A 25,000-nucleotide genomic window follows, 5' to 3' on the forward strand; every position below is an offset into this window, starting at 1 on the left:
TCTCATCCCTGAGGGGCTAGTACTAAATACGGTGGAATACTGGTTCAGCTACACTGGTTTACCGTGCTTAGTAATAGTCCCTCAGGGGTCAAATATGCTTCGCCGTGTTTAGTACTAACCCCTCAGGGATAAAATGTGTTTCCCCGTTTTTAATACTAGCCCCTCATAGATCAAATGTGTTTCGTCGTGCTTAGTAATAGCCCCTCAGGGATAAAATGTCTTTCGCCATGTTTAGTACTAGCCCCTTGGGGATAAAATGTGTTTCCCCGTGCTTAGTACTAGCCCTTCTGGGATCGAATGTTCCTAAGTGAATTGGTAATTTCCCGAATTCCCTGAAACTGTCAGGGATTTCTAGAAATCGCTGGTTTCACATTATTACTGTAACGTATACACGATGATGGAATAGTATACTTAAGTCTATGATGCAAATAGTTATGTTTTTTCTTGGCATTTAACGCACTATTACATACCTGAGTAACCGCACAATCTGTGTAAAATCAAGAACCAAATATATTTATAAATAATAATTTATCTATACTAACAAGACCTCATTTACACAGAATAGTATCTACTGGATAGAGCGATAGTGCTTTTGTTTCTTTTAGAGGTATTGTGCAAGATTTCAATATTATATGCTTTTAAGATCAGACAACGTTTCATCGGAGGTGAAGGACAGTTTCGGCTGAGGTTAAAATAAGAAGGAAAAAGTCCTGAGAAGGCCAGGCGGGGAATCAGCAGATAAATGGTCGACCCATATGATTATGACTTCTACATCACTTATCCAACCCTTTGCGGGATTGGCAAATGGAATTTTGAGACAGCCAGCGGAGACATTGACCGAAAGTGTTGAAAATCACTTAGTTACCAAGAAAATCATAGTTGGTGTTGGAATCAACTTTGTGAAAGGCTTTACTTGTTTATTTAGTTGAGTATGCCATTTAATTTGCTGTTTCAACGTTTTTTTATTGTCATTTGAATTATGAGTTTTATTAAATAATCTAAGTTTATTGAAACACTGCATTATTATTAATTGTATTGTATTGCTTTAATTTTGAGTGATTTGCCTTTGTAATTGTTGAGTAAGAAATTTGAGGATAAGTGATTGTTACTGTTTTGTGATCCTGTAAGATTTTCCGATGACTTCTTGTCATCGTTTGTTGTAAGAATTTAAACAGAATACAGTTAGAAACAGCGGCGTCACCACCCGGCTTTCCTTTCTCAACCCTTTTTGGATGTTGTTAGTCATATATTAAGAACATTTTGGTGCCCAGACCCCGGGAAAGGATATCAAGAACCCGTTTGTGAGTAATTATATGCTAATAAATAGTTCAAGATGGAGAATTTGTTAAAGAAGAGAAAGGCAGCCAGAGGATGGGTTCCTAGGCTAGGAAAGGAACTCGTAAGTTTATTAGGAAGGCCTGTCCTTAGTGCAGTTGAATTGAAGGCTGTTATTGAAAATTTTGATATTCGTTTGTCCAAGTTAGATGAAGTACAGTCAGAAATAGAAGTTGAGTTAGAAAGTGACTTGCTTGATGATGACTTGGACAAGGCCTTTGAGTTTAGAACGACGTCTCTTATACCTAGGATTAAGGCTGCTGAGAAACTCCTCGAGTTAGACAAAAAAGGTGACGATGATAGTAGTACTACTAATGGATCTTCAGGTGCACAAGTGAAGCTGCCTAAGCTAGAACTGCCGAAATTTAAAGGAGAAGTGACAGAATGGCAGTCCTTTTGGGACCAGTTCAGTTGCCATGTAGACAATTCAGATATACCAGTAATAAGTAAGTTTAGTTATTTAGCGTCATTGCTGGAAGGAGAAGCCAAATCAGTTATCTCAGGTCTATCTCACACAAGTGTAAATTATAAGATTGCATGTGATCTACTTAAGGAGAGATTTGGAAGGCCTGAGAGGATGATATTAGCCCATGTTCAAGCACTTTTAAATGGCAAGGTTCCTGTTAAGGCAGGAGGCCCTAAGTATGTTTACCTGCTGTGGAATCTACAGGATGAGTTGTTGACGCATATCAGAAGTTTAGAGGCTTTAGGTGTATCTGGTAAGCAGTGTGAAGTTTTCCTGGCGCCAATTATTCTTTCTCGTCTTCCGAGTGAAATACGAATGGAGTGGGCTAGGAAAGGCGCTGGTCATGAAAGTGATTTGGAATGGCTTCTGAAATTCTTACAAGAAGAAATTGAAACTATTGAAAGATCTGAGACATTTAAAGATGTTACTTCTAGGAAACCAGAAAATCCTAGTGTATCTGAAGAAAAAAGAAACTGGCACTCTAAGGGCTCAAGGGAGAAGGTAACCTCTGCATCTGCTCTGCATACCTCATCAGAGGTTGAATATCCTATCTGTGGATTTTGTGCTAAAAAACATAAAACAGAAAATTGTTATGAAACCTTGAAATTGAAGGGACACAGCGTGCTGAGAAAATAAAATCTGCTGGATTGTGCTTTAAGTGTTTAAAAAAGGGTCATTTAGCTAAAGGGTGTTATTCCAAGTGTAAAAAATGTAATGGAAAACATAACCTCATAATGTGTGGTATTAAGTTAGATTCAAATAAGGATAATGACTCCATAAAGGTTGCAGTAGAGAACAGGTCTGAAATTGTAAATAAAGGTAATGAGCAAGGTTCCTCTGTTAATTTTGCTGGAGCTGCTCTTCATAACGTTGCTTCTACAAATGTAACTTGTACTATTTTACAAACTGCAAAGGTTCGTGTTGTGGGATCTAATGGCATACCTATTGAAGCAAGAGCTTTGTTTGACAGTGGGTCTGACCGTACTTATGTTAGTAGTAATATTGTAAAGAAATGTAAACCTGAGTGGATTACTAGTCAGCCCCTTGCATATTCAGTTTGGAGGTGACAAGTCAAGTAAGAGTAGCCTAAGTAACATTTATAAATTGAAGGTACTTGATCGTAATAATTTATCACATTTGTTGACAGCTGTTGAGATTCCTAAGATATGTCAGCCCTTGATTAGACCAGTTATTCCAAATAATATGTTAAACGCCATTTCTCATGTACAACTTGCTGATGATTATCAGAATAATTCACATGTGAATATTGATATATTGATAGGTTTGGATGCATACTGGCAGTTCATAAAGTCTGATGATGTAATTCAATTTGATGGAATTGTAGCTCAAAACTCTGTATTTGGTTGGGTACTGTCTGGTGCCTGGCATGCTAATCCTTTTTATCCCTGTACGTCATCTCAAATGTTGTGTATTTCAAAGGTGTCTGACTATGATGTAAGTAAATTTTGGGATCTGGAATCTGTAGGGATTAGTCCTAAGGAGTCCAATAATCAATTAGAGTCAAATTTCACATTGCAGGAATTTTCTGAGAAAATTCAATTTGTTGAAGGTAGATATGAAGTAGCCCTACCTTGGAAAAGTGGAACAGCTAAGAGTGATCTAATAGATAATAAACAACTTGCTTTAAAGAGATTAAATAAATTACACTGTAAATTGGATAAGGATGTTAAGCTGAAAACTGAGTATTACAAGGTTTTTGATGAGTATGAAAAGGAGGGTATAATTGAGGAAATTCCTAGCAATGAGATTAGTAGTGGTTTCCCTATTTTTTATATGCCTCACAGACCTGTTGTAAGAGAGGCTAGTACAAGTACAAATGTAAGACCTGTTTTTGATGTTTCCGCTGCTAGTTACAATGGAGTATCTTTGAATGATTGTCTCCAAACTGGCCCCTCTCTTAACCCTGACTTAGTAAAAATACTGATTCGATTTAGGAGATGGCCTATAGCCTTGTCAGGTGATATCAACAAGGCATTTTTACAAGTGAGTATGAGACGAGAAGATAGAGATGTACATCGTTTCTTACTGAAGTGTGAAAATGGTATTAGAATTATGAGATTTCGGCGTGTTCCATTTGGTAACACTGCTAGCCCCTTTTTATTAAATGCTACAATTCTATATCATCTTGAACAGTGTAAAATGACTGAGGTAATACAAGAGTTAAAGGAAAATATGTATGTAGATAATTGGTTGAGTGGTGCTGACAGCTTTAATGAAGCTTATGCCAAGTTCAGTGAGGCTCGAAAGGTTTTATCTCTGGCAGGTATGCCTTTGACCAAATGGGTTTCTAATAGCAAATTAGTGACTTCTAGATTTAATGATAGAATTAATCTTGTTAAAGAAGATGAAGCTACTAGTGTGTTAGGATTGCATTGGTATAACAATTCTGATACATTTTCCTTTCATGGAATTGAACTAAGCTCCAAGGTAGAGCTGGAGTTGACCAAACGATCAGTTTTGAGTCTTATTGCTAAATTATTTGATCCTCTGGGTCTTATAAGTCCCTTTGTAATGTATGGTAAAATACTCTTTCAGGACATTTGGAGATTGGGTCTTCTTTGGGATGATTTATTACCTCTGGAACTGCAGGTTAAGTTTCAGAAGTGGGTCGAGAGTGCTAAATTTCTGAAATCTTGGAATGTTAATAGGTGCTATTTTCATGATACTTCATGGGCAGGTCTTTGTAAAATTGAATTACATGCCTTTGGAGATGCTTCCACAAAGGGGTATGGTGCTTGTGTATATATAAGAACCTGCTTGCTCCCAGGATGGTTCTTATAAGGTGTCATTGGTGGCATCCAGATCTAGAGTAGCACCTATCAAGACAGTAACTCTTCCTAGACTGGAATTAATGGGGAGTTTATTATGTTCAAGGTTAGTAGTTTTTGTAAAGAATGCTCTAAGTTTGGGTAATGATACCTCCCTCATATGTTGGACTGATTCTAAAATAGCACTTGCTTGGATTCAAGGAGACCCTTGTAAATGGAAACCCTTTGTAGCTAACAGAGTTACTGAAATCCAAAGTATAACTCCACCTAGCTGTTGGCATCATTGTTCAGGAATTGACAACCCCTCTGATTTGATATCCAGGGGGATGTTAGGTGATCAGCTTTCGGCTAACAGTTTATGGGTAAATGGTCCCTCCTGGCTATCTGAACCTTTGTATTTTTGTCATGAAGGTAAAGAATTGTTTTCTACTATGGAAGAAGCTAATTGTAAGGACGATATGACTTGTGTTGCTCTCAGTTTAGACACATCTTTGTTTGAATTTGATAGATGGAGTCACTTTAGTAAAGCTCAGCATGTAATGGCTTGGGTTTTGAGATTTGTACATAACTGTAAAATGCATGTAATTAAATGTTTGGGAACTTCTGGCCCATTGACTTCAGATGAATTAGAGAAGGCCAAAAACTAAAATGATTTATTGTGTACAGAGAGAAGTCTATCCCTCGGAAGTTAATGCTTTATTGAGAAAAAAACCTATTTCAAAGGGGTCAAGTTTGTGTAAATTGGATCCTTTTCTAGATGAGCAAGGTTTATTGAGAATTAAGGGTAGGCTTGAGCATGCAGATTTAACCTATGAAAGTAAACACCCAGTAATAATACCCAAACGTCACTTTGCTAAACTACTTGTCAGCTTTCAACATATATTTCTTAAACATGCAGGTGTTTCTTCCATTATGTCTTCCTTAAGAAGTAGTTTTTGGGTAACAGGAATTAGAGTATTAGCCAAGTCTGTCAGCAAGAAATGTGTTAGATGTCAAAGACATGATTCAAGGGCTTGCAGTCAACCTGTAGCTCCTTTACCAGAATTAAGGGTGAAGGCTGCACCACCATTTACTGTAACTGGTCTCGACTTTGCTGGTCCTATATTTTGTGCTGATTTTGCATCGAAAAAGTTTTATATTTTGTTTTCCACGTGTGCTGTAGTCCGCGCCATACATGTAGAGCTTACTGACTCCATGAGTGTCTTTGACTGTATGCTTGCAATTCGCAGATTTATTGCTCGTAGGGGCCTTCCATCAGTGCTGTACTCCGATAATGCTAAGACCTTTGTTGCATGTGTCAGTGAATTGCAAAAGGCTTATGGACACCTGTCTCCCCACTGGAGATTTATAGTTCCAAGGTATCCTTGGTGGGGAGGTTGGTGGGAACGTTTAATAAGATCAGTAAAGTCTGCTGTTCGAAAAACTTTAGGTGGTAATTATATTTCCAGGTGTGAATTAGAAACGACCTTACATGAAGTTGAGGCATGTGTAAATTCCAGGCCTTTGACTTTTGTTAGTGAAGAACCTGATGCCCCTGTCCCTTTATCTCCCTCTCATTTTCTTATTGGGAGAAGTACAGGTTTTCAAACTCCGGTGAACACTGACCCTTCTTGTATTTCAGCTAAGGATTTAAGTGATAGAGAAATCTTAAGAAGGCATATCTTAAATAAGTTTTGGACTGTGTGGAGCAATGATTATATCAGGAATTTACCTTGTGTTGTTAAGGGTTTCACTCCAAATTGTGACCTGAAAAAGGGCGATTTAGTGTTAGTGAAGGAAGATAATTTGTCCAGACTGCATTGGCCCTTGGGTGTGATAGTTGATGTATTTCCAGGCAAAGATGGACTTATTAGAAGTGTAAATGTAAAAACTTCCAAAGGGGTAATTACCAGGCCTATACAAAGATTACATTATTTGGAAATTTCAAGTTTTGACTCTGAAGCTATAACAGAAACCATAAATGAATCCATGCCTGAATCCCCTCTTGAGAAATCTAAGTCTGTATTCCCTCTTGAGTACTCTGTTGAGAATCGCACCCGATCGGGCAGGATAACTAAGGTCCCTAAGAAACTAGATTTGTGAGCATATAGGTTTGTATCTAGATTCACATGTTTATTCAAGATTTGTAAGTCCATTTTGCTATGAATAACATTTATCTTAATTTATTGTTTATTTTTGTCTCAGCAAACATCAGTTTGAGTTACTGCTACAGAATCTATTGAAATTACTGTTAAATTTTAACTTCCTATTTGAGACAAATTCCAGTGTAACTTACTGAATGTTATTGGACTGTACCTTGTTCATTATTATGTTTTCTTGATAGGAGTTATGGCTCCTATGGTGGGGAGAATGTTGGAATTAACTTTGTGAAAGGCTTTACTTGTTTATTTAGTTGAGTATGCCATTTAATTTGCTGTTTCAACGTTTTCTTTATTGTCATTTGAATTATGAGTTTTATTAAATAATTTAGGTTTATTGAAACACTGCATTATTATTAATTGTATTGTATTGCTTTAATTTTGAGTCATTTGCCTTTGTAATTGTTGAGTAAGAAATTTGAGGATAAGTGATTGTTACTGTTTTGTGATCCTGTAAGATTTTCCGATGACTTTTTGTTATCGTTTGTTGTAAGAATTTAAACAGAATACAGTTAGAAACAGCGGCGTCACCACCCGGCTTTCCTTTCTCAACCCTTCTTGGATGTTGTTAGTCATATATTAAGAACAGTTGGTATAGATGCATTTAATGAGGGTTGAGGTTCCTTGGCGTTGGGTGTGGGAGGCATTGGGAAACGCTGTCGCATTTTGAGTTCAGGTGGTGTCGTGTCGTACTTGGGAGATTTACAGAAATGTCTAAGATCTGTGCATGGAAAGCGTTTTATAAAATTAGGAAAGGACAGAGTTCCACGGTGGATTATTATAGCTCGAATTGTTTGAAGCAAGCTGCAGATATCTGCTGTTAATCAACGGGTGACGTCACTGACATATCAATGAAATTCAGCGTATAGGGGCGAATGGGGAGGCATCCTAATACCATCATTTAGCCCAAATTTATATAAGAAGAGAATAAAATTAAAATATGGCGGCTTATCCCTAGGGTGAAATTATTTCTCAAATTTCAAAATTGAAGATTTTGAATATCAATTAAATCTCCATTACAGACAAAAAAAATATTGAATTGTGAGAGAATTTAAGCCCTCATTATTTTTTTACAACCTTTCACTATTTAAGATACAGAATTTATGATACAGAACTACACCTAAAGCAGTTTGTATGGTTTTCATATTTTTCGGTACATACATTTTGCTTGAAAAATAAAATATGAACAATAGCATATTTTATTTTGTGATGGAATAAAATCTTGCTGAATAAATCAAAAAGCTAAATGAAAATGCTATCAAAATTACAGTATATACATATATAGTATAGATAATTATGGTAAAAAGATCACTACACTGTTTTCTACTTATCGAAAAGTTGCATTATAAAAACGCAGTTCTAATAATTAGTTGAGAGAAATATTTTCTATTTTGTATTGCGGCACAAAGCAGTGCAAAATCATTATTGAAAATAATGTATTATGTAGAAAGAAAGATCTTTACAGATTGGTCAGGCCCTAATGAAAAAATAAATTCTTTCAAATTTTCGAAACTCGGCGCCATGTTATTCTCAGTACGAAACTTGTTACCAAGTTGATCAGGGACAAAAAAAAAATAAATAAATAACAATTTTGAAGGGAGTTTTACGTCGGATGAACTAACGGTACACGTTTGTCCTTCAACGGTCCATCCCTTCTTCTATTTTTTAAGCTGTGAATCTTCTTAAATTTTACGACATCCGATACCCGCCAAAGCCCAGCCCAGGACCCGCTAAGACTTTTAAAAGTGGTGCCCTGGCCTAGCCTTACCGGTTCGGTCACCCGGCCGCGAACTCGTTCTGCGAAAAAGGGAGAGTGAAATAAGGAGTCCTGGTAAAGCTGATCTATAGAAGGGACACGTCATGAAGATTGTGGTTTGGAGATTTCAAATGCGGGTCTCATTACCTGGACGAGGTAACAGAGGGAGGGGGGTGGGGGGGACAGCGTGACTATACCTGCCCACTTATAGAAAGTGAATTTAGCCTTCTGCTTCCCCTTGTGGAATAAGTATGATTGTGCGAGCATTTCGTATTATGCGTTTCTTAAAGGAGAACATATTGCCTGAATCAAGAAACTGTTACTCCGCCGACCTCTACTTAATTTTTGTATATAAAGCTCTGTAAACTATGCTTTTACTTAGTGTGAACTTGCAAATGTAGAATACACTACGAGAGTACTTGTTCCAAGTCCCGTTTTTCATTCGCCTTCTTACGTGGATTTTATAATAGATACATATATGCAATAATGCCAACAAAAAAGTTAGAATTTCGTCTTGCTATGGAGAAATATACAATGGTTATCAGGACAGTTTGAAAATATAGGAAACAAACGCTTATTATTTATCATTTTCATCATTGTTGAATAATATTCAAAGTGGTACATTGATAACGGCAGTTATTTGAATGTTTTACGTTGAACGAATGTTTTTACTTGAAGCAGAGAATGATAATTATATATCCTAAATATATTCTAGCTCGTTGAGGTATGTAATTAAACAAACGAATGAATGCATAAATGAATATATTTAAATGAGAATATATAAATGAGTCTATTTCATTAATAAATACAGCAGGTCGGCCACGCTGATATTCAGGAAGTTTGCAACCCAAAGGATGGAAGATGGGTGATGAGATGTCGGGTGTAGTAAAACATGGGGAACGTGATGGGGCAGATGATGGATGGGGTAGAAAATGGGGAGGGTGCAATGAAAGATGGGCGATACAATAGAAGATGGGGAATGGAGAGAAAAAGTAAGTTATAGTTGAATGATCTGTCGTTTGAATGATACTAACTGAAAGTTTAGCTCAGTCATATACACTTAAGTGGTATCTATTGTTTCATCCTTCTGCTAACAACGGTTTGAGAGCAGAATGAAGTTAAAAAAAGTTAAGCATATGTAGGCCTAGGGTTTTTGATTAATAATATATTGCCTATGGAATGTGGAGAACAGTGAGAAGCAACGACCTGAGAGTAGCTGAACAATGAGTTTCTATAGATGGCGTGAGATAAAAATGCTTAGTTAGGCAAGTCAATGTACTGAGTTTATTAACTCTTCTCAAAGTGCCTTTGTGAAACTGGTTGCAGCCAGAATTGTGAGGCGCTAACGAACTGTGTGTTCATATGTGCGTGTGCGCCTCTTCCCTTTAATAGTTTCAGACACAAGTCTATGGAGGGATTTTGATAGAGGCGTCTTCAAGAGAGAGGCAAGATGCCGTGGCGTTCACCGGGAGTTTTTTATTAACTGTGTTTATAGTGGTCCAGTTGCTTGGGGGAGTGTTAAGATTACTTTAGCCAAAGAGCGGCTTGTTGTCTGTTTGACATTTTTAAGAATATCCAATATTTAACCTATGATTGTTAATCTTGTGTGTGTACTTACCGGGATGTGTTCTGTGTCTTTGAAACAGACGGTTCTGGCAGAACTGGCAATGGAGGGACAGATAGTTCCCAGAGGGGTGTAGACTTTTGGTGACTAATGTTGACTACCATTACTATTAGACATTTTACTGTTCGGGGCTTTTGAGTTAGTCTGTAAGACTTGATTACTTGATTGATTAGTTATTTATTCATTGGTAATAAATGTTAATGTTATGATGCGACTCTCTCATTTTCGTTACCTGTTAGAATGGAGAGAAAGAGGTGGAGAGTGGAGAGAGAGAGATTGCTACAGAGAGAGAGAGAGAGAGGCTGTGTGTAATGCTGTGTGTTGGTTTGCCTTCCGTTCGTGCTACACGCTTACCTAATGTAATGCGGGAATCTCCCCATTACACATATCTTAGTTTTACCAGACCACTGAGCTGATTAACAGCTCTCTTAGGGCTGGCCCGAAGGATTAGATATGTTTTACGTGGCTAGGAACCAATTGGTCACCTAGCAACGGGACCTACGGCTTATTATATCGAGAAATGAATTTTTATCACCAGATATACATTGCTCTGATTCCACGTTGGCCGCACCGAGAATCGAACTTCGGACCACAGGATTGGTAATCGCGCGCGAAAATCGCTCTTCCAACGAGGAACTGAACGGAATGAAGTACATTGCTACTCATATCATCCCATTCATTTACTGCCTAGTTTCGTTTTACGAAGAGTCCAGAATCTACGATTTTCACTCTCTAATTCCTTCAAGTAATTCAATGCTTGTTCGAATGTTCCACCAACATCAAAATGATCTTTGCGGTGATGCAAACTTTCAGAAAAAAACTGGTATTTTTAAATGCTGGTATTTTTCTCATTATTGAAGTCAATTTTTTTAATGAATTGTCACTACTACCAATTCACAATATTCGAGATTTTGGATAGATTTGAAATGTCTGAATTTCACTAAAACATTAAACTTTCAGAAAAAAATTGTGTAGTTTTTAATGCCGGAGTTTGTATCATCAGTTAAGTTCAATTTTTCTTTAATGACTTTTATGAATTCCGTGAATTGTTAAACTTTTAGAAAAATCGTGTAGTTTTTAATGCCGGAGTTTGTATCATCATTTAAGGTCATTTTTTTTATGAATCGTCACTGCTACCAATTCAAACATTCGAGATTTTAGATATTGGATAAATTGAAATGGAATATAACATTCAGGCCGAAGACCAAGTACTGGGACCTACGATGAGGTCATTCAGCCCTGAAAGGGAAAATTGAGAATGAAAGGCTTGAAAGGTGTAACAGGAGGAAAACCTCTCAGATAAACTACAAAGCAATATTTGGGAGAGAGTTGAAGAAAGTAAGTTTGAAGAAAAGGAGTATGGACGGATCTACAGTGAACAAAATGAAAGGGGTTGCAGCTAGAGGCCGAAAGGACTCTACAAAGAACCTACAGTAATACTCTACGGGTAGCAGCTTCACCAAAACACCTTTTAAAACATTCATAACCGAAATTAAAAAGGATAAGTAGCGGTGGCCTTGTTTATCCTGCCACATGATGAGGAGAAAGATAAAGGAAAGGAGAGGAGAAGCAGGAGGAGGAAGAGGTTCTGGATGGGTATAAATATTGGATCCCTGGCCTTTCACCACCAGTGGAACTCGACAGCTCCTACGACAAACATCACCATGAAGCTCGTGAGTTTTTTTTCTGTATAGTTCCTGCAGATTGGTTGTTTTCCACCTTCTGTATTGAGACTAGGCCTTGGCTGATTTTATTTTCCATTTTAGAGTTTTTATTCATTTGCTTTTTTTTTTTTTTCCTAATTTTCTCAAAGTTGTCTCAGGATTCTTCACGATATTCTAAAGTTTGTGTACTTATGCTTTCTAAGAATACAGTTTTTTTTATTCAATGTAGGTTTTTCTCTTAGCAAATTTATCCCTTTTTTAATTACTGAGTATATATATATGTATATAATATATATTATATATATATATTATAATATATATATATATAATATTATATATATATCATATATATATACTATATATATGTGTGTGTATTACTTTTCAAAGTAGCTTTAATGTTTTCCTCAACGAATCCTTTTTGAAATCGTAAAATAATTGTTCATTGTTTTTCTTAGGAGGGCAGGTGTAATAAAATGCTTTGTCATTACTTTCAAAAAATGTTGAGGTATAAATGTCCTTTATCCCTCCGTTGGAACCCGTCTCAAAATTTTTGCGAGAATCAAAATGTGATATTCAACATTTCCCATGATCGATAACACTCTCATTTGCAACGCTAGATAAACAGAAAATCGTTCAATCATACATTTCCTTCAGTCATCAAACATCTTTCGTCTTCATTCAAATCAGTCAGACATTTCCTTCAGTCATCGTTAAAATCAGTCGTGCATTTCCTTCGATCATTAAATCTTCCTCTCCTTCATTCAGATCAGTCATACATTTCTTTCAATCGTTATTAAAGTTAATTATATCTTTCCTTCAATCATCACTAGAATGAATTATGCCTTTCCTTCAATCATTAGAATCAATCATGCATTTCCCTCAATCATCACTAGATTGAATTATGCCTTTCCTTCAATCATTAGAATCAATCGTGCATTTCCTTCGATCATTTAATCTCCTTCGCCTTCATACAAATCAGTCATACAATTTCCTTCAACTGGAAATCCTTTTCATCCCCTCTTGTCTTTACTCAATTGATCTGCAGGCCGTCATTGCCTGCCTGGCCTGCGTGTCTCTGGCCGCCCCACAACAGCTGCTCCCGAATCCCGTGGCCATCACGAGGGACGAACGAACCGATAACGGCGACGGGACTTTCAGCTACGTCTTCGAGGCCGACAACGGCATCGCCGCCCAGGCCTCCGGCGTGCAGGGCTTCCAGGGGCAGTCCAACATCGAGGGATCCTACAGGTAGGGATTTGATGCCATTTATTTTTTTTTATTCAAATTTTTTCAAAGAATTGTAAGGTCTATCAGAAGCTTCGGAAATAATGATGAGATGGATTTTATAATTGTATTAGTCATTCGTTTTATTTATTTATTTATTTTTTATGGCATTGCATCTATGAGCATTGTTTTTGTGATGTCAATATATCATATAAATCAACAATGTAATGAATTCCGTTCTTATGAACGCGCATTAAGATATCATTTGACAATGCAGGTTTGATAAGCGTTTAAACTTAACCTAACAATGAGCATTGTTTGTGTGAGATAAATATATGGAATGCATCAACAATATAATAAACTCCATTCTTATAAACGTACATTAGAATTTTTTGAAAAATGAAAAAGCAATTTCTGAATCATTTAGATTCATCCCAACATCATCCTCGTTTCCATAAATTCATCCCAACATCATTTTCACTTCCAGGTTCCCACTCGACGACGGCAGCGGCTTCGTCGAGGTGAGGTACGTGGCTGACGAAAATGGCTTCCGTGCCGAGTCCCCCTTCCTGCCCACCCCCCACCCAACTCCCGCCCACGTCATCGAACTCCTGAGGATCGCCGAGGAACAGAGAGCTGCTGGAATCACCTTCGAGTAACAATCTTACCTCTTGAGGCTGTGATGGACTTTAGTCTTTGGAAGCATAAAGTATTCCAAGTCAGTGGCCCCTTTTGTGGGCTTGTTTCATATGAATAGGGATCATCATCTGAATAATAATAATAATAATAAAATAATAATAATAATAATAATAATAATAATAATAATAATAATAATAATAATAATAATAATAATAATAATAATAATAATAATAATAATAATAATAATTGTATTTAAATTGAGATTCAGGTCCCCTGGCTCTTTGAAACTAAAGACATTGCCAAGGAAAATCTTTTAATAGAGATGAAATGATTTTGCGAAGGTGACCTGAAATCAGGGGATGTCTTACCAACTTCACTGAGTTTTCTACGATTTATGATTGATCTTTGTTAAAGTTGTTATCCAAAATGGGGATTTTGTGTTGAACTGTGTCGCGTGTAATATATCCGATGTTTACGTTGTTGTCTGTCTACGAAGGAAGTTTTCCTGGTAATATGCAATAACCATTTGATTTCAAAGCTTGAAATTAACTTATTTGACTTGTAGTCTTCCACAGTTGCAAAATATTTACGAGTTATGTAAACGAAAATATATCTGAGTATTTATATTCATGAATTCAATAAAATTGAACATTATTTACGTAGCACTTTTTCATTAAATATACCTTCTACAGTTTATGTAAATCTAATTTCATGTCGGTTCATTTTCGAACCGACGAAAATATATCAGAAGATTTAAGAAAATTGTTTGAATTTAAATTTTAAACAACTGAGTTTCTTGGACAATGGATGTAAGTATTCACTCGCTTGAACCTTAGTTATACTTTTAAATGTTTAAATCACGTAGCAGAACCTAGAGAAAGGAAATTCCCTACATTGGAAATTCTGTGACTTTTGTTCTCTGATAAATGTGAGGTAGTCGAGGAAATATAAACACGGCTTTTAAATCTGACACAGCATCTGACTCTTGTAACGAGGTCATGTTCTGTGCTCATGTGAGGGTTTTACAGTAAAATCACAGGCAGAAATTAACCATTAAACTAGCTCAATCAGAAACCCTAATTACAGGAATTAGACCCGATTACCCACAATGGACACTAAGTGAATCATTCTTAACAACCAGTGAAGATATTCATTCCAGAAACATCAGTTTTGCTTCTTCGATTCATACACTAAAACTTGATCGATGTATTTCAAGAATTACAAAAACTGCTGTACTAGGAAAGATTTAGAGACGCAAGTTTGTCAATTCATGGTAAAATTCGAAGGGGTGCAGTATGCTCTAAGAATAATAAAAAAAATAAAAATCAACAAGACCATATTCTAAGAATTCTATACAGAAAGGTGTGTAGGTGCTTGCTTGACGGATAATTTTTTAATAGGTAATAATTACTCAATATTCGAGACCTCAACTAGAGTCGGAGAAGTACCTGCCGTACCTTCAGTTCTTCCTCTTCACCGTCTTCCTCCACCTCCGCTTCCACCTCTTGAAGCATTTCCACATCGCATCTTATTAGACAATTAAACCATTAATACACTTGCATTCACATAATGTTCATAAACTAATCGTATATGCATAAAGCATCAGGGGACAATCATCTCAAAGAAATATCTTCTGAAAATTGGGTCTCGTCCCTCCTACCAATGAAGAATCTTTTACGAAGACCCTTTGCCAAAAGCCAGAGCTTTCAGCCAATGAAAGAGGGCGATAGAAACCTTGAGTATTGTGGAGGCCTCTGATTGGCTACAGCAATTCCTATTCTGACCTGTCGTCGGATAACTCAGTGTAGTTCCAAACCAAACACGGAGGTGAATAGGAGTATTTGTAAACAAGAGATTTCGAAATGCAGCAAAGGATCCTGGTAAGAATGAGGTGGTTTTTCTTATATTCTTAGTGTATTTTTTTTTACCTCGTAAGAGCCCTAGGTTGGAAAAAACACTGGTAATCTAAAAAGTGTCTATTGAAAGAAGTACTGGGATCGCGGAATCAATGATTTATTTCCGAAAGAGTTTTTTGTAGACTGTGAGGTCTTTCGAAGTCGAATGGACGCTGTGTAATTTTTTAAAACCCGAATTTCCATATTTCTGTGCAAATTAGGCTGCGTTGAAAAGTATTTGTGGTTTAGGGTCCATTTGAAGAGTTTTTATCGTAAGTGAAAAAATGTGCTGAAAGGATTATAAGGCCCGATGTTCACATCTGGGCTCTTTAACCCAAGACGACCTTCTTCTAAGGTGCTCTCTGGGTCTCGGGTAATGTGGGCAGGAGCCAGCTATTTCGAATTTTGGCTCTCTAAATCCCTAAGTTAATAAGTGTGGTAAGTGCAGTTGAAAATGATTCTCTGAGTAAAATCAAATTCAAGTTAAGGGATCCGTTTAGCTACTCCAGAGATGCTACGGACCTGAAGTGTTTACATTGATGTCTCATAATCCTGGGAAAATTAGAGGGTTTTTTTTACTGTTTATTTGTGCAATATTGGTAATCAACGGCCAAGTACTTGCTGCATCAACATCACGAATTCGTAACTTGATTCATCAACAGAGGTATAATTAATGCAACAATTACTTGATTACCTGTTGAATAACAACCACTCATCAGCAACATACTGTTTCAATTAAGAGAACAACCGTCATTACAGGTCAAATTTTTTTGTTTGTATGGTGTTTCTACGTTGCATGGAACCAATGGTTATTCAGCAACGGGACCAACGGCTTTACGTGACTTCCGAACCACGTCGAGAGTGATCTTCTATCACCAGAAATACACATCTCTCACTCCTCAATGAAGTGGCCGAGAATCGAACCCCCGACCACCGTGGTGGGACGCCAACACCATACCAACTACGCCATTGAGGCGCTTTTACAGGTCAAATGGTCGACGACAGTTTATAGTAAAACCCAATTATTTCTCAAATCATACAAAGGAATCACTAATTTCAGGCTCGGGACAGTTTATAACTGATAATTTAGAAGTTTGTCATAATATCACGACGTTTTTAAGAAGTGGCTATCCAGAGCCCTAAAGGAAACATACAAATTGTCGAATTTTGCACCATTGTCTCGTTGGATAGGACCCATGGATGCTAAGTGATAGGTGTGGGTAAGTTTAATCACCCACTAGCAGGCACGTTGACCACGGGCATTTTAGCATTTGTGCAGCTCAGTATCTTTTTTATCAGAAGGGAAGGGAAAGCTTTCCAATTGAAATTTTGTCAAGCAGTCTGTTGCGTCGTTTGACAAGATCATAGTGGCAGTCCACGCCTCACCCTGTTATTTCTCTCTCTTCTCTCTCTCTCTATCTCTCTCCTGTGGTAACTAGAAAAACTCTCGGAAAAGTAAAGGCAGCGACAAAACCGCGCGTCTCCAGCCAAACCTGGCTGGGAAGAGATATGCCCTCTTTGCCCTGAAAGGTGGCCCACGGTTCAAACAACCAGTTACATAGTTAGACGGTTTGAATAGGGAGGGAGGAGGGGAAATTGCGGTAACCAGGTAGAAATTGCAATAAGAAGGAAATATATTTTGGACCAAAAGAGAAAAAGAATAAGAGAAGAGAGAGAGAGGAGAGAGAGGGGACTGAAAGCTTTATTCCTGTTTAGTTATTAATCTAATGGATATGTTTTGAGACCTTATGCTTTAAAGAAATATTATCGTATATATTCGGAAATTAATTATTAGGAAATCTTATCACATCGTGTTGTTGTAAATCGTTATATTTTTTCTATATATAAAAAAGCCTTAAATACTTATTGGAAAGAAGTTAAAAGACTATCATTTCATTATATAATATTTCGACGGAGATGTCCATTTTCATTATCTATAGCAGCTGTATTCTCTCTCTCTCTCTCTCTCTCTCTCTCTCTCTCTCTCTCTCTCTCTCCTTGCACGTTTAACGGCAATGATGCCTCACTGCTGGGGTGTCGTCACAGGGCCAAAACATTGCAAAAGGGTTTGTTTAGCCAGCAATGAGCGCCGTTCCTCTGCTCATTGGCACTTCTTAGAATTCCTTGAAACAGTTTCCATTTGTAGTTCGTCTTCCGGAAGATCCTTCAAATGAATATTGACAATTTCACCTTGCACAAAATCGGTTTATTGATGATCTTCTAATAGCTTCTTTCTCGCTTTGCTTGATCTTCTTTTGTCTCTCAGGAAATCAGAATTTTTCTTTTTCTATTGATGTTCTGCTATCGTTCCGTTTGACTTCTCTTTGGTTTATCTCGCTTTCCTCCAGCTACTCCATTTCCGCTTCCAGAACTCCTTCGTGTATCTAGTCTTCCTTTATTTCTCGTCTCCTTGTATCTCTTCTCTGCAGACCTTCATGCATCCTTTTTCTGCTTTCTCTCAGCCTTTCTGTCAGCCCTCCTCCTCCTCTTCAGTAGCTACAACTAATGCAATCTGAATTTCTTCGTAGTACCTATAAGAACGTTCTTTTGACCTCTCGCTTCCTGGAGCCTCCTGTCCTCTGCGTTTTCTAACGTGAGCAATTAATTGCCGAGTTTTTTGGCGTTTCGTCAGGAATTCTTTTTTAAACTCCTACCAGATGAAGTATTCGTCCCTGCACCTGCAAAAAGTAGTCCTATCTCTTCCACCTGCTTCATGAAATTTTTTCTTAACACACTCTCTCTCTCTCTCTCTCTCTCTCTCTCTCTCTCTCTCTCTCTCTCTCCTTGCACGTTTAACGTAATGATGCCTCACTGCTGGGGGTGGGTTTCGTTCACCGGGCCAAAACATTGCAAAAAGGTTTTGTTTAGCCAGCAATGAGCGCCGTTCCTCTGCTCATTGGCACTTCTTAGAATTCCTTGAAACAGGTTTCCATTTGTAGTTCGTCTTCCGGAAGATCCTTCAAATGAATATTGACAATTTCACCTTGCACAAAATCGGTTTATTGATGATCTTCTAATAGCTTCTTTCTCGCTTTGCGTGATCTTCTTTTGTCTCTCAGGAAATCAGAATTTTTCTTTTTCTATCGATGTTCTTGCTATCGTTCTTACAATCTGCAAGAATTCATATTTGTACAGTTGTGATTCAGGGGAAACGACACTGCATGTACTTTACAGAACTAAATCAAGGTATCTTAACCATGACATAAAAGCTATTTGAACATCTTCAAGTATAATTATATAGATGGGGAGAATAATAAACAAATCCCTAATTGATGGCATTGAACACGAAAAAACGTTATGGTAAAAACATTAGAGTTCCTGGTCCAAACGGAGTGATTTCACATATATACCAATACACTGTTTTTCTGCGCTAAAATACAATCCATCTCTCTCGCTCTATTCCTTAATACTCTAAGATTAGGCTTGTTACTGCAAAGCCTTCAACGTAAATAAAGGAAAAAATGAAGAATTTCCGACATTCGGGGCAGGATGAGAGAGAGAGAGAGAGAGAGAGATTATTTCAGCAATTATAACACCAAGAGACCCAAGGCATTATCCAAATCTTTCAAAATACTTCCTAATATATTTTGAAAAATCGAAATATCTCTCGTGATATAAAGAAACTCAATGAAAAATCGAGAAAGAGGAGTGTGTATAAGAACTGGGTATGGCCTCTGCAGAGACGGATTCCAGTTTGAAGAAAATATGGCCTTGTCTGGCCTCGGCAGCAGCTGTTGTTCGGACGTTGTTGTCCACATGCCCAGCGATTTACTGAGAGAAGTCTGACGCAGGAATAGTCAACTTGTTTCCTGTAGCGGCCTATTCACGGGTGAGGATGTAGATCTCTGATGATGGAGCTGAAGAGCCCAAAGAGAAGGAACTGAACGAGAGAATTGATCCTTGCGAGACACCATCCAGCAGGTGAACTTGACATAATAAATCGTCAGTTCCAGCAGAGGTCGGCTACTATGAAGGCGTTGCAACAGCAGGCCTGGCGAGAGAGAGCCCACTCGCTCGATGCTGAAACGTTGTTTCTGAAAAAGGAGAACGATATAGAGGGAGAAACAACAGTTGGAAAACAAGATCCTCAAGATCACACAAGAAAATCACCAGATGAAGTACAACACAAAGGAAATTGGTCGAGGCTCATCCAGGAACAAAATGATGCTACCGAGGCAGCGAGAACCGGAGAGGAAAGACCTCGAGCTCAGGTTCTAGCGCCTGCTGAAGGAAGTGGAAGACCTCACGAAGGAAAAGCATCTAATTCAGTGTGACCTTAAAGTGGCGGTACTCAAGAGGATGAAAGACTTCCGAAGTCCTCAAGAATCCCAATGGGAAAGCGCCCTTCAAGACACGCATGGAAGAGGACGAACGAACGAACACCTTGTCTCAGGTTGTCTCCAAGGAAGGAGGAAGATTTCGAGATCGAGAAGAGACGAGTCGAAGCCTCCGGCAGATTCTCAAACCAACCTTCCGCTTCAAGCTCCTTTACTCACCCTCCACGAGAGAGTCTGCCACCAAACACAACAAAGAAAAAAAAAATTTTTTTGGAGGAAACCTAATGTCTGGTACATATAAGGAACCCTCCAAAATGTGAAAACATCATAGTACAAGTAGAAAAGCATGTAACACCATGTCAGGAAATTCTCAATTTATATATATTCAGAAATTCTGAATATATATAAATTCAGAGTTGGAGCTATAACACCATGTCAGGAAATTCTAAATCTATATATATTCAGAAATTCTGAATATATATAAATTCAGAGTTGGGGCGATACAAAACTTCAAGAACTACAGTTTTTTTTTTGGTGAGCAGTGCCAATGAGCAGAGGCAAGGCGCTCATTGCTGGCTAAACATATTCCCTCTACAATGATTTGGCCCTGTGATGACACCCACAGCAGTGAGGCATCATTGCCGTTAAAAGCGCAAGAAGAGATGAGGGAGAGAGAGAGCGAGAGAGAGTGTTAAGAAAAATTTCTGAAGCAGGTGGAAGAGATAGGCTACTTTTGCAGGTGCAGGACGGAATACTTCTGGAGAAGTTAAAAAAGAATCCTGAGAAGCCAAACACGGCATAATTGCTCACTTAGAAAACACAGAGGACAGGAGGCTCCAGGAAGCGAGAGGTCAAAAAGAACGTTCTTATAGGTACTAAGAAGAAATTCAGATTGCATTAGTTGTAGATACTGAAGAGGAGGAGGAGGGCTGACAGAAAGGCTGAGAGAAAGCAGAAAAAGGATGCATGAAGGTCTGCAGAGAAGAGATAAAAGGACACGAGAAATAAAGGGAGACTAGATACACGAAGGAGTTCTGGAAGCGGAAATGAGAGGAGCTGGAGGAAAGCGAGATAAACCAAAGCGAAGTCAAACGGAACGATAGCAAGAACATCGATAGAAAAAGAAAAATTCTGATATCCTGAGACACAAAAGAATATCAAGCAAAACGAGAAAGAAGCTATTAGATCATCAATAAACCGATTTTGTGCAAGGTGAAATTGTCAATGTTCATTTGAGGGATCTTCCGGAAGACGAACTGCAAATGGAAACCTGTTTCACGGAGTTTTAAGAAGGGCCAATGGGCAAAGGAACGGCGCTCATTGCTGGCTAAACAAAACCCTTCTGCAATAATTTGTCGCTGTGATGACACCCCAGCAGTGAGGCATCATTGCCGTTAAACGTGCAAGGAGAGAGAGAGAGAGAGAGAGAGAGAGAGAGAAGAGAGAGAGAGAGAGAGAGAGAGAGAGAGAGAGAGAGAGAGAGAGAGAGAGAGAGTTACAAACTCTGGCTACATAAACCCAAACCTAATCTCTGTTAGAATCAAGGGGATCCTTGATTTTTATCAGCAAAACTCCGGCAACTGAAATAATAGGGGGGCGTGGCTGACGCTTCGATCTGTCAAACGAAGCAGCAGACGACTTAACACAAAATTTCAATTGCAAAGCTTTCCCTTCGCTTCTGATAAAAGATACTGAGCTGCACAAATGCTAAAATGCCCGTGGTCAACGTGCCTGCTAGTGGATGTTTAAAACTTACCCACACCTATCTCTTAGCATCCATGGGTCCTATCCAATGAGACAATGGTGCAAAATTCAACAATTTGTATGTTTCCTTTAGGGCTCTGGATAGCCACTTCTTAAAAACATCGTGATATTATGACACACGTCTAAATTATCTGTCCCTAGCCTGAAATTAGTCCTTCTTTTGAATGATTTGAGAAATAATTGGGTTTTACTATAAACTCTCGTCGACCATTTGACCTGTAAAAGCGCCTCAGTGGCGTGATTGGTATGGTTTTGGCGTCCCACCACGGTGGTCGCGGGTTCGATTCTCGGCCATTCCATTGAGGAGTGAGAGATGTGTATTTCTGGTGATAGAAGTTCACTCTCGACGTGGTTCGGAAGTCACGTAAAGCCGTTGGTCCCGTTGCTGAATAACCACTGGTTCCATGCAACGTAAAAACACCATATAAACAAAAACATTGACCTGTAATGACGGTTGTTCCCTTAATTGAAACAGTATGTTCCTCATGAGTGGTTGTTATTCAACAGGTAATCAAGTAATTGTTGCATTAATTATAGCTCTGTTGATGAATCCAGTTACGAATTCGTGATGTTGATTCAGCAAGTACTTGGCCGTTGATTACCAATGCTGCACAAATAAACGGTAAAAAAAACCCTCTAATTTTCCAAGGATTATGAAACATCAATGTTAACACTTCAGGTCCGTAGCATCTCCGGAGTGGTTAAACGGATCCCTTAACTTGAATTTGATTTTACTCAGAGAATCATTTTCAACTTCACTTACCACACTTTTTAACTTAGGGATTTAGAGAGCCAAAATTCGAAATAGCTAGCGCTTGGCCACATTACCCAAGACCTAGAGACCACCTTAGAAGAAAGTCGTCTTTGGTTAAAGAGCCCAGATGTGACCATCGGGCCTCATAATCCCTTCAGCACATTTTTTCACTTACGATAAAAACTCTTCAATGGACCCTTAACCACAAATACTTTTCAAAGCAGCCTAATTTGCACAGAAATGTGGAAATTCGGGTTTTAAAAAATTACACAGCGTCCATTCGACTTCGAATGACCTCACAGTCTACAAAAAACTCATTCGAAAATAAATCATAGATTCCGCGATCCCAGTACTTCTTTCAATAGACACTTTTTAGATTACCAGTGTTTTTTCCAACCTAGGGTTCTTACGAGGTAAAAAAAAAATACACTAAGAATATAAGAAAAACCACCTCATTCTTACCAGGATATTTTTCTGCATTTCGAAATCCTTTGTTTATAAATACTTCTATTCACCTCCGTGTTTGGTTTGGAACTACACTGAGCTGTCCGACGACAGGTCAGAATAGGAATTGCTGTAGCCAATCAGAGGCCTCCACAATACTCAAGGTTTCTATCGCCCTCTTTCATTGGCTGAAAGCTCTGGCTTTTGGCAAAGGGTCTTCGTAAACGATTTCCATTGGGTGGCGGGATGAGACCCAATTTTCAGAAGATATTTCTCTGAGATGATTGTCCTCTGATGTTTCATGCATATACGATTAGTTTATGAATATTATGTGAATGCAAGTGCGTTAATGCTTTAATTATCTAATAAGATGCGATGTGGAAATGCTTCAAGAGGTGGAAGAGGAGGTGGAGGAAGACGATCAGAGGAAGAACTGTAGGTACGGCAGGTACTTCTCCGACTCTAGTTGAGGTCTCGAATATTGAGTAATTATTACCTATTAAAAAATTTATCCGTCAAGCAAGCAACTACCCACCTGTCTGTATAGAATTCTTAGAATATGGTCTAGTGAGATTTTTTTATTATTCTAGCATACTGCATCCATTTTGAATTTTACCTGAATTGATAAACTTGCGTCTCTAAATCTTTCCTAGTACAGCAGTTTTTGTAATTCTTGAAATACACCGATCAAGTTTGTTTAGTGTATGATTAGAAGAAGCAAAACTGATGTTTCTGGAATGAATATCTTCACTGGTTGTTAAGAATGATTCACTTAGTGTCCATTGTGGGTTATCGGGTCTAATTCCTGTACTTAGGTTTCTGATTGAGCTAGTTTAATGGTTGATTTTTGCCTGGTGATTTTATCTGTAAAACCTTCACATAAGCACAGAACATGACCTCGTTACAAAGAGTCAAAGATGCTGTGTCAGATTTAAAAGCCGTGTTTATATTTCCTCGACTACCTTACATTTATCAGAGAACAAAAGTCACAGAATTTCCAATGTAGGGAATTTCCTTCCTCTAGGTTCTGCTACGTGAGTTAAACATTTAAAAATATAAATAAGGTTCAAGCGAGTGAATACTTACATCCATTGTCCAAGAAACTCAGTTTTTTTTTTACTTAAATTCAAACAATATTTTAAATCTTCTGGTATATTTTCGTCAGTTCGAAAATGAGCCGACATGAAATTAGATTTACATAAACTGTATAAGGTATATTTAATGAAAAAGTGCTACGTAAATAATGTTCAATTTTATTGAATTCATGAATAAATACTCAGATATATTTTCGTTTACGTAACTTGTAAATACTTTGCAACTGTGGAAGACTACAAGTCAAATAAGTTAATTTCATGCTTTAAAATCAAATGGTTATTGCATATTACCAGGAAAACTTCCTTCGTAGACAGACAACAATGTAAACATCGAATATATTACATGCGATACAGTTCAACACAAAATCCCCATTTTGGATAACAACTTTAACAAAGATCAATCATAAATCGTAGAAAACTCAGTGAAGTTGAGAAGACATCCCCTGATTTCAGGTCACCTTCGTAAAATCATTTCATCTCTATTATTAAAAGATTTTCCTTCGCAATGTCTTTGGTTTCAAAGATGATGATCCCTATTCATATGAAACAAGTCCACAAAAGGAGCCACTGACTTGAAATACTTTAAGCTTCCAAAGACTAAAGTCCATCACAGCCTCAAGATGTAAGATTGTTACTCGAAGGTGATTCCAGCAGCTCTCTGTTCCTCGGCGATCCTCAGGAGTTCGATGACGTGGGCGGGAGTTGGGTGGGGGGTGGGCAGGAAGGGAGACTCGGCACGGAAGCCATTTTCGTCAGCCGCGTACCTCACCTCGACGAAGCCGCTGCCGTCGTCGAGTGGGAACCTGGAAGGGAGAATGATGTTGGGATGAATTTATGGAAACGAGGATGATGTTGGGATAAATTTAAATGATTCAGAAATTGCTTTTTCATTTTTCAACAAATTCCAATGTACGTTTATAAGAATGGAGTTTATTATAATGTTGATGCATTCCATATATTTATCTCACACAAAAAATGCTCATTGTTAGGTTAAGTTTAAACGCTTATCAAACTTGCATTGTCAAATGATATCTTAATGCACGTTTATAAGAACGGAATTCATTACATTGTTGATTTATATAATATATTGACATCACATGAAACAATGCTCATAGATGCAACGCCATAAGAAATAAA

At 37.9% G+C, this 25,000-nt stretch overlaps 4 protein-coding genes across 4 annotated transcripts in view; 3 read left to right on the forward strand and 1 right to left on the reverse strand.

Annotated features, from left to right (window-relative positions):
- Window positions 1-1,333: 1,333 nt before the first annotated feature.
- Window positions 1,334-2,437, forward strand: LOC135199731 (uncharacterized). The gene has a single exon (XM_064227886.1). It carries the CDS (start codon window positions 1,334-1,336, stop codon window positions 2,435-2,437), a length of 1,104 nt encoding a protein of 367 aa, XP_064083956.1.
- Window positions 2,438-11,651: 9,214 nt separating this feature from the next.
- Window positions 11,652-14,293, forward strand: LOC135200424 (cuticle protein AM1159-like). Its single transcript, XM_064229058.1, has 3 exons — window positions 11,652-11,781; window positions 12,818-13,020; window positions 13,484-14,293. The coding sequence occupies exons 1-3, from the start codon at window positions 11,701-11,703 to the stop codon at window positions 13,653-13,655; spliced, it is 456 nt and encodes a 151-aa protein (XP_064085128.1). The 5' UTR covers window positions 11,652-11,700; the 3' UTR covers window positions 13,656-14,293.
- A 1,189-nt stretch (window positions 14,294-15,482) lies between these two features.
- The window catches only part of LOC135200423 (cuticle protein AM1159-like), a 41,287-nt gene continuing 31,769 nt past the window's right edge, over window positions 15,483-25,000 (forward strand). Inside the window, exon 1 of the mRNA XM_064229057.1 lies at window positions 15,483-15,515. Within this exon, the coding sequence (XP_064085127.1) occupies window positions 15,498-15,515 (18 nt within the window). The 5' untranslated portion in view covers window positions 15,483-15,497. The remainder of the gene's footprint in view (window positions 15,516-25,000) is intronic.
- Window positions 24,007-25,000, reverse strand: part of LOC135199875 (cuticle protein AM1159-like) — a 2,762-nt gene continuing 1,768 nt past the window's right edge. Inside the window, exon 3 of the mRNA XM_064228010.1 lies at window positions 24,007-24,666. Coding sequence (XP_064084080.1) covers window positions 24,495-24,666 — 172 coding nt within the window. The 3' untranslated portion in view covers window positions 24,007-24,494. The remainder of the gene's footprint in view (window positions 24,667-25,000) is intronic.

Source organism: Macrobrachium nipponense, chromosome 26, assembly GCF_015104395.2.
Source record: "Macrobrachium nipponense isolate FS-2020 chromosome 26, ASM1510439v2, whole genome shotgun sequence".
Lineage (NCBI taxonomy): Eukaryota > Metazoa > Arthropoda > Malacostraca > Decapoda > Palaemonidae > Macrobrachium > Macrobrachium nipponense.

Coding starts and splice junctions, on each gene's coding strand:
- LOC135199731 (XM_064227886.1), top strand. CDS start 1,334: ATGGAGAATTTGTTAAAGAAGAGAAAGGCAGCCAGAGGATGGGTTCCT.
- LOC135200424 (XM_064229058.1), top strand. CDS start 11,701: ATGGGTATAAATATTGGATCCCTGGCCTTTCACCACCAGTGGAACTCG. Junction 11,782..12,817: donor CAAACATCACCATGAAGCTC/GTGAGTTTTTTT, acceptor ATTGATCTGCAG/GCCGTCATTGCCTGCCTGGC. Junction 13,021..13,483: donor AACATCGAGGGATCCTACAG/GTAGGGATTTGA, acceptor TTTCACTTCCAG/GTTCCCACTCGACGACGGCA.